The sequence below is a fragment of the Stegodyphus dumicola genome, chromosome X1 (assembly GCF_044657685.1).
Source record: "Stegodyphus dumicola isolate Sdum_Otavi_A_Nest chromosome X1, ASM4465768v1".
Classification (NCBI taxonomy): Eukaryota; Metazoa; Arthropoda; class Arachnida; order Araneae; family Eresidae; genus Stegodyphus; species Stegodyphus dumicola.
This window is the reverse complement of record NC_140780.1, coordinates 28,840,577-28,855,415: the sequence shown is the minus strand read 5'-3', so window position 1 is coordinate 28,855,415 and position 14,839 is coordinate 28,840,577. Positions and strand designations below refer to the sequence as shown.

The 14,839-nt window shown below is 33.7% G+C and overlaps 1 protein-coding gene across 1 annotated transcript in view; it reads left to right on the top strand.

Annotated features, from left to right (window-relative positions):
- Positions 1–14,839, top strand: part of LOC118198717 (neuroglian-like) — a 207,712-nt gene that overhangs the window by 88,966 nt on the left and 103,907 nt on the right. Inside the window, exon 11 of the mRNA XM_085807673.1 lies at positions 14,378–14,498. Coding sequence (XP_085663799.1) covers positions 14,378–14,498 — 121 coding nt within the window. The remainder of the gene's footprint in view (positions 1–14,377; positions 14,499–14,839) is intronic.

Genomic DNA, 14,839 nt, shown 5'->3' with positions numbered 1-14,839 from the left:
TTCGGCCAGTTTTTCATTCTGCAAATCTAGGTGTGACTATTATGCGGGAAAATCTACTAGACAATATTTTACACAGTAATGCTAAAACATTACTGGTATTAAAAAAGTCACTGTAATAAAATTGGTATTTTATCAAATGTTTCCAAATTATGTTCTGTTTATTAAATAGTCTTTTCATCAGTTGCACACAGAAAAGAGGCATTTGCCTATTTGTGGTAATATTTTTATAAACATAAAATTCACGAATAATCTTTGCAAAAAATTTGACAAAAAGTTCTAATAACATAATACATAATTCATAATAAATCACTTTCATTGATGGTATCATTATTGCTGTTGTAATGTGAATCGGTGTCTGAAGAATCTCCATCATTCCATAAAATGTCATCATCTCTTCCATCCAAACCATTGGAGATACTGCACATCCATCACTTGTAATGCACAATCATAAGAGAGAAATTCATTTTCTATCATTTGGAAGATTCCATGCTTTGGTCCTCTGAATTCTTGACTGTTTACATTTGTTTCTTGTAGCAATTTTTCGGATTTTCTTCAGTGCCTTATTAATTTTGCACATACATCCCATTCTCTTTCAACAGCTGTGTTTCCATTCTTTTCATATTCAATGATCTTCAATTTAAATCTTGCCCTATAACTATTATTTTTTCTAAACTTTCCCATATCGAAGCTGCTAAAAAAATAATAAAAAATAAAAATAAAAAAAATAAAATAAAGGACGTTGCAACGACATCCAAAACACATCACCATGAAATTCACTGCAAAACAAAATATTGCCAAAGATTCTTTTTCTGTAACTTAAGATATGTGCAACCCTGTAAATTTAGAGCATGTTCATACTTTCTTTAACGAAGAACGAGTTGAAAGGTTTAAAATGAGGGGGGAATAAGAAATCCTGCTCTAGATAGCTCTCCCATCCTCCCAGAGGAAGCAGGCAATTCCTTATCTCACTAGCTATGGAGTGACCTTTGAGAATGTCAATGGGAGTGACAGAACGAATGAATCCATTGTGAGCACTAGTTCTGGGAAAAGAACAGCTCATAATTTTCTATTTTCTAGATGAAGGTCAAATGCACAACTGCGACTTTTAAGCGAGGTGTAGGTGAGCGATCATGAAAGCTCCAAGTATCCAGAGGTGTAGTTGCAAGATGCTTTTTTGTGGTCGGTTACTTTTCAAGGATTAAGTGAAGTTCACACGCAACATTTACTACGATGATAATACAATCCAAAACATTTGGGGCTACAAGCTTTTAGCCCTTTCGACGCTTCAAGATACACATTTTAACATGATGATTTACAACGTCTAACTAACTTTTTTGGTGCGTCAGCGCCACCTATAGTAATACTGGCCCGCGATGAACAGTTTTTCATCACAAGCTTCATATTTAGAATGATTTTAATGCAATATTCAATACTAACAAGATTTTCAACAATATTATATGACAAGTTAAAGTTAAAATATGAATTTCAAAATCACCATAAGCTGAAAGGGGAAATTATTAAGATACTTACTATACTTGGACACAAAACATAACTGAAACTAAAATACAATTACAATAAATTATATGTGAAAATAAGAATAAAACTTTTTAGAGCCATTAAATTTCATGATTGTAAAATGGTAATGGTGAGAGTTTGTTGATAGGACATTTAATTACACCATTAATAGTTTTTAAGTCCACTACTCGCCCTTTTCCATCAGATCCTAGGTAAACATTAATTGTTTTACCTTGATGCCACCTTAAAGGTGGTAAGTTATCATCTTTTACCAGAACCAAGTCATTGGTATTTAAGTTTGGTTTGTTCTTTTACCATTTTGCTCGTCCTTGCAATTGGGAGAGCTAATCGGATGACCACCATTTCCAAAAGTGCTGAAAAAGTTGCTGAAACAGTTTCCAACGTTCTACAGGCATTACCTTATCATCAATCACATTTCAGGCATGGTTGTTAGTGCAGTTTCAGTAAGGAAGTGACCAGGTGTTAAAAGTACTTAAGTCATTGGGATCATTTGAAATCGTCACTATAGGTCTGGATTTTTATCAAGCTTCAATCTGAGTTATCAAGGTAAGAAATTCTTGAGATGTGAGCAGTTGCGCTCATATTGTACGTTTTAAGTGATTTATTCATTTGCTTAATGCCATTCTTCCAAAGACCCCCCAAAATGTGAGGCAGAGGGCACATTAAATTTCCAAACAATGTTTTCTTGTGTTAACTGGTTTTGGAACTTTTCTGATGATAAAATGGTTGCCATAATTCTTTTTAATTCACGATTAGCACCAACAAAGTTAGCCCTTTGATCAGAAAACATCTCTTACAGTTTGCCTCGTCGGGCTACGATCCTTTTTAATGCTGCCAAAAAGGCTTCTGAAGAGAGATGTCTCACAACCTCCAAGTGTATTGCTTTCATGGTAAAACATACGAACAGGCATACATAGCACTTGATTGCCTTTATTCCTCTCCCCCTTGCAGGGTTTCATAAGGAATGACCCTGCATAATCAAGGCCTACTCTAGAAAATACTCTGCTTGGCACAACTCGAGATGCCGGAAGATCGGCCATTATTTGCGATGCAGTATTTGTACGATTTCTGAGGTATTTCATGCAGTTTCTAATAACTTTGCGTACTGCGTCTGAAGTTAATTATCCAATATTTCTGTTGGATAGCCTAAATTGTAAGTGAAAATCCTCCATGAAGATGAGTTTCATGAAAATACGTAATTATTAATTGAGTCACGTGATGCTTCTTAGGAAGAATTGCCTGGTGCTTTTGATTTTCAGGTATATTAGTATTCCTTAGCCTTCTTTCAATGCGAAGAATATTTTCGTTATCAAAGAAGGGATTCAAGGAGATAATTCTGCTGTTAGAGCTGATGTTTTCCCCTGCTCTTAATGCCAAGATTTCGACTTTCTTGGACTAAGCGCATGATAATGTATGAAGCTCTTTTGAGTTCAGGAACAGTTAAAACTCCTTTAACTTTTAATGTTGAAGAACTGCCATTTTTCACAAATCTAAGACACCATGCTACTACACATTGCGCTTATTCCAGTATGAAAATTTAATAAGATCAAATTCATATTGATTATTGGATGCAACACACACCACAGTTTTTCGCTGCTCTTCAAGAGAAAGTTCTTTAGCTTCAGGATCTAAAATAAGTTCAGCCCTTTGATTACTGGAAGTTACCTTGCCTTAGCCAGGTGGCCCTTAAAACCAAAATTCATTGTCTATGAGATCTATTAACTTCGCACCTCATGTTACAACATCTTCAGGGTTTTCAGTGCTCTTGCAAACTGCTATTGAGAAGGAGCGATTAAATTCTGTATCTCTCTAACATGATTTGCTAAAGGCTTCCAATTATTGGCAGAGTCCTTTATCCAATGAAGTACTATCTGAGAGTCAATAAATATTGCATTGCTAGATGTTAAAGAGTGTTTTCATATAATTAGCTATCCTAGCAGCAATAGTAGCTGCCATCAGTTCCCAGCGCAGAAGTGTAAGCTTCTGTAGAAGAGCTACTCTTATTTTAGATAGTGCAAAGGATGTCTCCAAAGTACTGGAATTTTGAAGATAGGCTATACTACCATATCCTTTGATACTGGCATCGGCGAAAACAATTAGGATCATATTTTCTGCATCCATTGTTGAACCACACAAAAAATATCTTCTAGGAACATTAATGTTAACAAGTTCCTCGATTTCAGAATACCATGTCAAGAATTTCCTTCTTAGCTCGTCAAGTACCTCGGAATTCCAATCACAACCGGATTCCCATAATTCTTGAATCATAAACCTAGCTCTAATAACATATGTAGAAATTAGTCCATAGGATCATAAATTTTGGCTATGGTTTGCAAAATGAGTGTTTTAGTTACTGTTTGTTCATCAAGCGATTCCCTGAATTGTGTTACATCTAAACTGATCATGATCTGTATCCCACTTCAATCTGTATCCACTTTTGATGATTCTTATTTAAATTATTTTCCTCAACATCGATTCCACTTTTGACCCATGGTTCTCATAGAACTCTAGAATTGCTTTTTATTTTATGAAGATGTATGTTTGCATCTTTCAGAATATTCACTGCAGTAGTTGCCAGATAAAATGCTTTATCATCATTTTCTGCCTCACTGGCTATCTTGTGTAATTTAAATTTTAAATTGATATATAATAAATTGCTATACAAGTTGGGTCCTTGAATTAGACACTCGTTCAGAGATTTTGCACCTTTGTTTCTAGACGGACAGTCATACACAATACCCACAACAGTAGTTGTCAAGGCGAATTACAGGACTATGAGAGGCAAAATAGCTATCACTTTCAAGTTCGCAATTAACAGCATTAGAACATTTTTCAATTATTCCTGTGTCTAACTGTTCATTAATCAATTTCTTGTATTCACTAAATAACCACTCATTATGTCTCAATTTGTTTTCTAGCTTCAAAACCCTCTGTTTAGCAATTAGGAAATTACTTCTAAGTTCTGATTTTCTTTCGTTAAGTAATAGCTTAACAATGTATTATCCATTTTTGCAACGTAAATTCTTATTAAACAGATTAATAACCTCCAAATCTTCCCTCAATAATGAATCGCTGTCTCCCATAAAGAGTTCCTCTAGATGCCAAAATGACTAAATGTCTAACAGAATTGCTAACTTAGTATCTACTTCTTTAATGTATGCATAGCAAGTATTAACATTTGAAACATGTAAATTTCATGAAGATTTTTCCAAGCATCTGCAAATTGTTTCTTCGAATAATGTCAGAATTAAAAATAATTCATCTGATATTTTCTTTCTGAGTGTATAGACCAGAAATAATTCATGCTGATTAAAACGCTTATTTTTGTTTCACTCGGATCATCTGCTAGTTGACGCTTTTGCTTTCTCATAAATTCTGTCATGAACGGTGACAGTTGATCTTGAACTGAGCTATCGTTTTGGGATATGTTATCTGTTACGTAAACGTCAATAAATTTTTTTTTTTTGACGGATCAGTTGTACATTTCAGAGTTATTGAATTAACAGGAAATTCCTTTTCTTGGCAATTATTTCCAAAGGAATAAACTTTTGACTTCTCTATTCTTTTTATAGGAAAATTTAATTTGTTTGCTGAGAACAATAATTAAATTCTAAACCTGAATCAATTAACACTTGACAAATTGTTTTCTTTTGTTTATATTGCGTGATGACCGAACAAGTTTGTAATAATACAGATTTTTTATTCAATAGCGTAGTAGACACTACAGTTTTGTTTTCGTTTGCGCTTACTTCCGTTTTAAAATTTTGAACTGCTGGTTTGGTTTTTTCATAAACAAAGTAGTTTATTATGGAATGATTTCTTACAAATTTCACAAGCTTCTATATGCGTTCTACAGGGAACTGCCCTATGTTTCTTAAAGCAGCAGTATCACAAATTAGATATTTTTAAGTACTTGCGTTTTTGTCAGTATGTTTCATACATTCAAGAAAATCATGTTCATTATAAATATTACAAAAGACACAACATTTCTTAACGGAATTATTAAATGTAGACATTAAAGATTTGTCTGTATGAATTTTAAACCCTTGTTTAGGATTAATCCCTACGCATTTATAACTTTTGAGCTATTAATCAACATGCTTGCTTCTCGGCATTCAGTTTCGATTTTAATGAACTCTATTAATTCACTCACTTCAGTGTTTTGGTTAGATGCTTTTTTCCTATGAAATTCAAGAGCTAAATCTTCAGGTAACAATTTAAGAATTATTGGGTTCAATAGCTGTCTGTATGAACTGCTAGTAGCATCTAAACTACTTAAATTTCTAACAGAGATTTGTAACTGATCATAGAGCTTTCTTAACTCAAAAACAATTGAAGAACATTTAACTGGTTCTAACTGTAACAACATTTGCATGAAATTTGATATTATAATATCTTTACGACCAAACCTCGCTTCTAAACTTTTAATACATATATCATAATTTTCTTCAGATAAAGCATAACCAGATACACAATTATATGCGGAACCAGATAAATAAACTTTTGAAATATGTAAACTTATCTATTTTGGATAAACTTGGATTAGAATGAATAGCATTATCATATGAATTAAAAATTTCGAGCCATTTACTGGGATCACCAGCAAAATTTTCAATATTTAATTTAAGTAACTTTACTGAAGTGCTACCTATAGCAACATTGTTACCGTCAGGGCTGTGGAGTCGGAGTCATGGAGTTGGAATTGAAGTCGGGCAAATTTTGGGGTAAAAGGAGTCGGAGCTGGAGTCACTAGAAAACAGGTCGACTTTGACTCCAGTTTTCGTTAGACTGTTTGAATTTGAAATGAAATTAAAACGAATTGAAAAAAATTAATGACAAGCTGAGTTATTATTTTTATTTATGAACTGTATACATTAATTAATAGTTATTTTCTATTTTATTGACCTACTAGGAAATAAATATAAGGGAGGAGGATGGTTGTGATATTTGCCATTAGTGATTAAACTGATTCATTTAGTTACAAGTTTCACTGGTAAATTTAGGTAAGCAGCAATAGCAGCAAGAACTTCTAAAATTGATGCCATTCTTAGGAAGCAAGCGGGAAAAGGGGGAATTATTGATCAAGCAATTCAATAAGGAAGTAGATATTTGATGATAAACAGGTTTTTAGAATTAAGAACTTTTTTAGGAGATGTAGATAACCCTAATGTTTCATTAACAGAAAGACTGTGAAATGATCTTGCAGAATTGGAAACTCTTCTTTCTATACCGTATATAGCCACAAAAAAGCTGCAATCTGAAGAATTGACAAGAGGCGAGAATGGGATGTTTGTTCTTTCTGAAATTGAGAATTTATTGCAGAAGCAATCATTTCTTCAATGAAGAAAAGAGAAACTAGTTTGCTAGACAATGAGATCTTGCTGGTTTCATTATATGGAGATCTGAAACACCAAATTTTCTTGGCTGACGAACAAATTAAAAAGGCAAAGAAAGTCACCTATGAACTCTCATTAAGAATGAAATTATTCTCAGAACAATTAGAGAATGCGAATCAGGACAGTCAAACTGCAGACATTGCAATTGAGTCTCTGTCATCCTTTTCCATTGATGAATTAGATTTTGAGAAATATTTTATATGATATAGAAAAGGCTAAGGCAAAGTGAATGAAAATAAAAAAGAAGAGCCTTTAGATATAAAAAAGAAAAAATACAAGATTTCTGCATGGCCTTTGAAGAAATAGAGATGTATGATTGTGCTTGCAAGACACCTCTTTTAGAACTTATAAAAATCTATCCTGAAAAGTTAAAAGAAGTAGCCCTAACAGTAACAGCTCTTCCTCCTACTCAAGTTAGTGTGAAAAGACTCTTCTCAACTGTGAAGTTTATCAAATCGGATCTATGACCATCCAACAAATAAAATCCTGCCAAAGCTATAGTGTTTCTTAGAAATAACTAATGCCAGTATTTCCATTTCATTATAAATGTTAATTAATATAAATAATTCGCTATGCCATCAATTTTTATTCTGTAGCATCTATTACTTCTTTTATATTAAAAAAATAAGCTGTAGCCCATGTGTATATGTTTACATATATATAATATATGTATGAGGGAGTCGGAGTCATTAAAATTTCAGGAGTCAGAATCAATCATTTTCCCTACCGACTTTACAGCCCTGGTTACCATTCAGAGTACTACTAATACCATTACTAGTTGTAAGTAAACTTCTTTCAATAAATTCATTACTGTTAATTTTCTTTATTTTACTAACAGTCTTAGCTTTAAACGTTATAATTTTTTCATCATACTCTTCACATGCAAGTAGTTCATTATCATATTCTTTTTCATCAATTATTAGAGCATTGATCTTTGAGTCAAAACTTTTAAGTTTCTCATAGTATTCAATTAATAATTCATGTGATGAATTTAAATCTTCTATATGTTCTTTACTTAATTCTTCCGATGATAGTTTCTCAAATTTATTTAGAAGTGTTACGTACAATAGCACGTTTCTTTTTCTCTTTTGCTAAATCATCCATTATGTTTCGGTTTCAAAGATCGATACCAATAAATAAATAATTCAAAGGCTTACCGACCAATTTTATCTGTCAAGTCTTCAGTGGTGCTGCTCCAAGAGATGTAGGTGAGCGATCAAATGAAGTATCCAGAGGCGAAAGCTCCAAGTATCCAGAGGTGTAGTTGCAAGATACCTTTTGTGGTCGATAACTTTTCAAGGATTAAGCGAAGTTCACACATAACATTTATTATGATGATAATACAATACACAACATTTGGGGCTGTCTTAACATGATGAGTTACAAGGTCTAACTTACTTTTTTGGCACACCAACGCCACCTATAGTAATACATCATAACACAAGGAAAATATTTTAACGATTTTTCCTGCTTCAAAATGGGGGTGTGACTATTATGCGAGTAAACACGTTATTTGTGTGTAAATTATTTATTAGTTTGGGTAATTTGTGCTTCTGAGCCAGTTGAGCTTGGAACTGAAAATGTGAAGTACGAGGGCTATCCAGAAAGTAGATTACGTTTTGGAATAAAAAAATAAACAAAGTATAGGAAACAAATTTTATTATATACAGATGAAAGCCACACTCAAATACTACTTTTCTACATAGTCACCATACAAATTAAGGCATTTATCGTAGCGATGTACGAGCTTGGAAATTCCTTCGTCGAAAAATTCGGCCGCCTGCGCCTTCAACCACTTGGTTACCTCTTCTTGCCTTCCATCTTGCACAAAACTTGTGGTAACCAAGCTTTTCGCTGATGATTTCGTGCAACAAACTTCGCGAAATTTGTGGAAAACTCAAAGAAAGTTCCGTTATTGTGAAATTTCGATTTTCACGGACTTTAGCATCGACTTTTTCGAGAAGTTCGGCGGTCACTATGCTGGGTCTCCCACTTCGATCTTCGTCGTGAACATTGGTTCGGCCATTTTGAAATCTTATGACCCACTGACGCACTCCACCTTCAGTGATAATGTTGTCCCCATACACTTCACGAAGCTGCCGATAGATTTCTATCGGTTTACAGTTTTTTTGCAGTCAGAAACCTTATTACTGAGCGCACCTCGCAGCTCGCGGGATTTTCAATTAACGCAGACATTTCAAACCGTCACAGTATCTGAACGGAGCACAGCACGAACCTCTCACTAGCACGGCTAGATGCAGACTGAGCTGCGCAACGCTCTGACCCCAAGATGGCCGCGCTAGCCCCGCCCCTAGCGGACACAGACGGAAACATAATCTACTTCCTGGATGGCCCTCGTACATTTCAAAAGCAAAGTAATATATTCCTGCAATCAAAACATATTTAGCCATTGAATAGTTTAGGCAAATCATTTTTTAAATTTTGCTGAGGTTTCTAACATTCAAAATGTAACAGATTTTTGGCAGTGTACATTTTAAAAACAAACAAAATTTTATTTAGTGCTAATTTTAAGTATAAAAGCGCAGTGCATGTCGAAAGACAGACTGACATGTTTTCTTGTTTCTTAAAAAGTTTCTTGTTTTTCTCTTGAATATTTCGAAAGCTTTAGGATTAACGCGAATTTCGAAAGGTAGATGCAACACTTGAAAATCCGAATATGAAAGCTACCTTGATTTCGAAAATTTGACATCGATGGTTATTTGATCTTGATTTGGTAGACAAAATTCATGACTACATTGTTCTTTTATATTTTATGAAAAACACCAATAGGATATATTCACAGTAATACAGCAGCAATGCAATGGCGCACGAACAGTTACATAACATAAAACACATAGAATATATTCTGTCTCCGCAACAGCACACTCTTACCATGAAAAGTTGCAACGTTCCCCCTTTTTTTGTGTTCTGCTTCTTCTCTTTTTCTCCTTTGAGATAGATATCTTAGTAAGTTAGGGGTCACTGTTAAATGATGATACAAAATTTTTGTTGGTCATATCATGATGAAAAATCCTGTGGCGTTCGGTGAACCTCTACACCCGTACAACTGAAAGTGATAGTCTTGGTAGTTGATGGGTGAGATGCAGTACTAACACCGAACTTTGGCCTCTGCTTTACTTTAAATGAGAAGTAGTCGGCAGCTCCCATTAGTGAAAATTTTCTGTTCAATAACCTTAATGTCAGTGGCTTGGAGATAACTGATTGTGAAGTTCATGCATTTTGGAAATCTAGTTGGGAAGTTTCAATGATTATATAGCCTTGATTAGTCCTGGGGCAGAAAACTGCATCCCCTTGCTCTGCTCTTTAGAGTGATGAACTACCAGATCTGAATATTTTTCCTTCAGGAAAGTGATCCTAAAAGCTCATCAAATATTGAAAATACTACCGTATTTTTTAAGGAATGTCTAACAGATTTGAAGGTAAACCAATCCAGTCAATGTCCTGCTTGTTTTATCATTGATAGATACTTCATGAGAAGGGCACAAAATGGTATGGTTGATACATGAATGTATTAAGGAATTTTTTTAAAAACAGGAAATGTTAAGATTTCATTCTGGGGATCTTCTAATTGAAACTGTTTACTTTGTAGTTTTCCTGTCTTGGAATGAATGAGAGTAGACAAGTTAATACACAAAGGTATTGAATTTCATTTGAAGTATTTTATCAGAAAATTGTCCTCCTTTGTTTTTTTCAATTAGGAATTTTTTGAGAAACTGTCTCATCAAAATGTCTTTATTGCAAGGTGTATCAGGCTATGAAAAGAAGGTAAACGAATGAAATGTATTATCTTGATTCTTTGCCTTGATTTGCCCAAAATTATAAAGTGCAGGTAGCTGAATTGCCCATACTGCCTTACACTCTCAGTCCAATGAGATGCTTTAAGTGCCAGCATTTTTCCTAAACCACAACTTTCTATTGCGACAGCTCCACATGTGCTCATTAGTCTGCAGGGAAAGGGTATCATGGCAATGAAAATTGTTCAGCTTTGGCATATGCTGTAACTGTAATGGGGAATACAAATAATTCTCACTCACTTGCCTGAAATGGAAATCTGAAAAGAAGTTTCACACTTTGAAAATTACTAGAAGTAATATATATGTAAATGAGGAAGCAGATTGTGGGCACTCAGTTGTGCCAAAACTTACCTTACTCTGATGCTACACATTTTATTAAATCGATTATCATATTGAATTTTCCTTAATGTTCAGGGGAAAAAAGGCATTGACTAGTTTAAGAGATTTGACCACTAATGCATGCAATATCAACAATACAGTCCTACAATCGATAAAGAATCGAAGAGAATAGAATTGGTAAAAAATAATGGCCATTCAAAAATCAGAGTTGGGTCTTGTTGAAATCTCTTGATTTGAAAATAGAAGTAACCATGGAGTATGAGTTTCAAAAAAAAATCTCTGTCACTGAAGAAAAAAATGGCATCACAAAACAAAGCAACAAGTGATCGTAATGGTAACTCTTATATCTTGTGTCCGATTTTCCATTAGAATTTTGAGCATTAAAGATATGATTGATATGCACCACTGATTTTATTTTGCAGTGCAAGAAAAATGCATCTAAAACTGAGTCAAACACTCACGCTTTCAGAGTTATTCTGTAGCTAGGAAAAAATATATTGATGGATATACGACTATGTTTGTGGAATATATGACTTTGTTTGTGGAGGAGTGGTTTTATCATGCCTCCTATGTATCATTCTCCCTTTGAACATGAACCTTGAAGTTATTCGATACAAGTAAATATTCACAAATTGTTTTTTATGTGCAATTTTTTATCATCTGCCATGGAATGTGAATATTATCTGAATGAATTAGATTATTTTATTGAGCAGATGCCAGCACCAGTTTATTCCAATTAGTGACTGTAATGGTCATGATTATATACCAGTGGAAAGTGGCCTATAGAAAGTGATGCTTATTCAGTGAAATTTATAATTGAGTAGTTGACTGTGAATCAGCCTTTGTCTTTTAGATGAGGCACAGAATATCTTTATGGATGAAGATATTCCATTTGGTCTTGCCATTTATTCTGTCCCTCCTGCCTTGCTGCTTATTTAGTAGTATCAGGAATGATCCCTAGTATAACAATCATTTCCCAGGTCTTGGAGCTATAATAGGAAATGGAGAAAATATTATAAAATCTTCAGAATTTATATTCAAGAATGCAGCTTGGGAGCTTCGAGAAAATGGTGAATTATTTCCATACCGGTCAGACATCACATTGTTACCAATACTCTTGTTAAGAGAGCTGAAATCTGTATACCTGAATAAAGTTTCTGAAATGTCCAAAATCAGGGTGGAGTTGTGATTGTGAAGAAATTCTCAGCCAACAAAGAACAACTGGGGAATTTTTTCACAGCTATATTCATTCTGAGCAATCTCATATCCTAAAAAAAGAGAATGGCAAATGCTTGAAAATACTCTGGCACCAAAGATCTGTGAATTTATTATATGTCCTTTATTACATCCTCAAACCCTAGCAGATTTCCTTAATGACAGTTAAAAAAAAACTTTATGTTGGAAAGGATAGCCTAACTTTTTAGAGCAGAGAAGGCATTGCTAACTTTATACGTAAAGCTTTGCTGTTGTTATGAGTAACACAAACATCCAGTGGCATTTCACTCAGCTGAGTTTTGTTCTGAGAAAATTCTCACTGTTTTTAGCTCTCTGAATACCAAAACATATAGCTTGGATTTTGTGCTGAGAGAGGTTTTTTCTCTTTATTCCAAGACTAGCTCTGATCTTAATGGTATCATAAGAATCCTGTATCACCCTGTTTGGTGTAGAAAGAAGTCACTTTTTCTAATGTGTGACTGAATGCTGTTGCTATTTCAGTTGTAAAATCAGGAAAAAGCTCAGAAGAATCTTCCCAACTGTTGTCCAAATGCCCTGAGTTGCTTATGCAGAGTTCTGGAAACAATATTGAATTGCGACCTTGCTTGTTATTTGGAAAAAAAAGTGGTCATTTATCACCTTACCAGACGGAATATCGAAAATGCTAATGTACAGCAGATAATTTGTTTTCTCTGGACACAGAGATTATTGCATTCATTAAGAGGAATAATTTAGTGTTGTAAGTAGTTATTAAATGATCGAACAAGGACACGTGTCCTTGTTTGATATGAATAAATTTATATTTACCATTTTTATAGTATTCAATGCGCCAATGCTTAGTCCCACCAGTAGCTGATTAGTTAAGACCACTGTATACTGGAGTTTGACCTACTTTGGGCTCACACCCAGATGAAGGGCTGGCTGCATGGTTGGTTTTCATGGTTTTTCTCATTTGTAACATGAATGCAAGCTAGTTTTGCTCAGGAAGTCCTTCATGAACACATGCCTTCTCTTAGGCAGATAGCCCTAATAGCTTTGTCATATTGAAATAACCTAACCTAATCTAACCATAGCATACTCATCATTTAGTCTCTTAACACCAAAAACATTTTTCTAAACTGATTTTGCATACTTAATTAAATGCAAACATTTCCTTCATCAATTATAGTGTGACCACTGAACATGATCTCAAATTCTAAAACCTCAAGTCAGTTTTTCTCATAACGGAGTCAAATCTGCTATGTTTTATTTCATTCAATGAATATAAATTTTGACTAAGAATTAAATCAACTTATAAATAGCTAGATTTTGCTCTTATTTAAAATTTGAATTTTTAAATTTAAAAATGCCATAACATGAATATTTTCCATATTTAAAGCATTTGTAATTAGAAGTATGTATGTGCAACTGGCAGTTGCAGAAATAGAGGCCGCATAAGTAGTTTTATAGAATATTTCATTCTTCAGTGCCATTACAATTATTTTGAATAACATGCTTTAAACCAAGTTCCATTTATTAAAAGATTATAGTATTTAAAAGCTAAAAAAGTTAAAATTGTAGAAGTTACTGAATATAAAGTTTATCAAACTAGAAATTTGAAAATTACTATATCTCACAAATTTTTTGCTCTACATTGGATCCAAAGTAGCATTATTCCTTTTCGGATCACTTTGTTTTCACCGTGTGTTTTTAAGGGAATGTATGAGCATCCCTTATTTATTAAATTACCTTTATCTGTCTGGTATTTTTCATTGTGAAAGATTAGTTATATTCGATTTATTTATTAAAAGAAGAAATTGTATATTATTCTCATTGAAAACTGAACATTATATTCATATTAAGTGTGATCTAAGACATATTTTAAAATTATTATTGTGAATATTTTAGGACTGGGATGAGTGCAAGGGAAGATTTGATGTAAATTTTTACTATGTATTACTTTTTGTATAAAATAATGCATTTGGGTGTGTGTTGCTTCATATGTGAGCTTTTTTTATTGCTTTTGATTGCTGTAGGCAGTTAAGATAATTAATGAAGTTTTTCTTAAACATAAGCTGAAAAAATTCTTTGTGACAGGTTTTAGATAATGGTGATCTGAAGATAACAAATGCTCTTGTAACTGATCAAGGAATGTATACTTGTTCTGCAAGTAACAAGCTGGGTGATGCTGAAGCAGAAGGAAAATTAGAGGTCAAAGGTAAATTCCGAAATATTTATTAAAATTAGCAATTTCAGATTTTTACATTCCCATATCTTTTTTTATTTACCTTGTTCCGAAAAATTGGCAGAGGGCAATATTTTGATTGGTTATCCTGGCTTATATTTTCTTGGTGATAATTATTTAAGTGACAGTTACAGGCTCACCCTCCAGGACATGCTTAACACAAGTCCTTGTATGGAGCTATTGGTATTTTCTTCTACTTAGCTTGCAGAAAACATACAAGTTCCTTCACCGTTGTCAGATGGTTCTTGCATCCCTCAATTCAGTAATCCAACTCGTCCCAGGAGATGGTGGTAGGATTTTGGTCTGGATTCTTG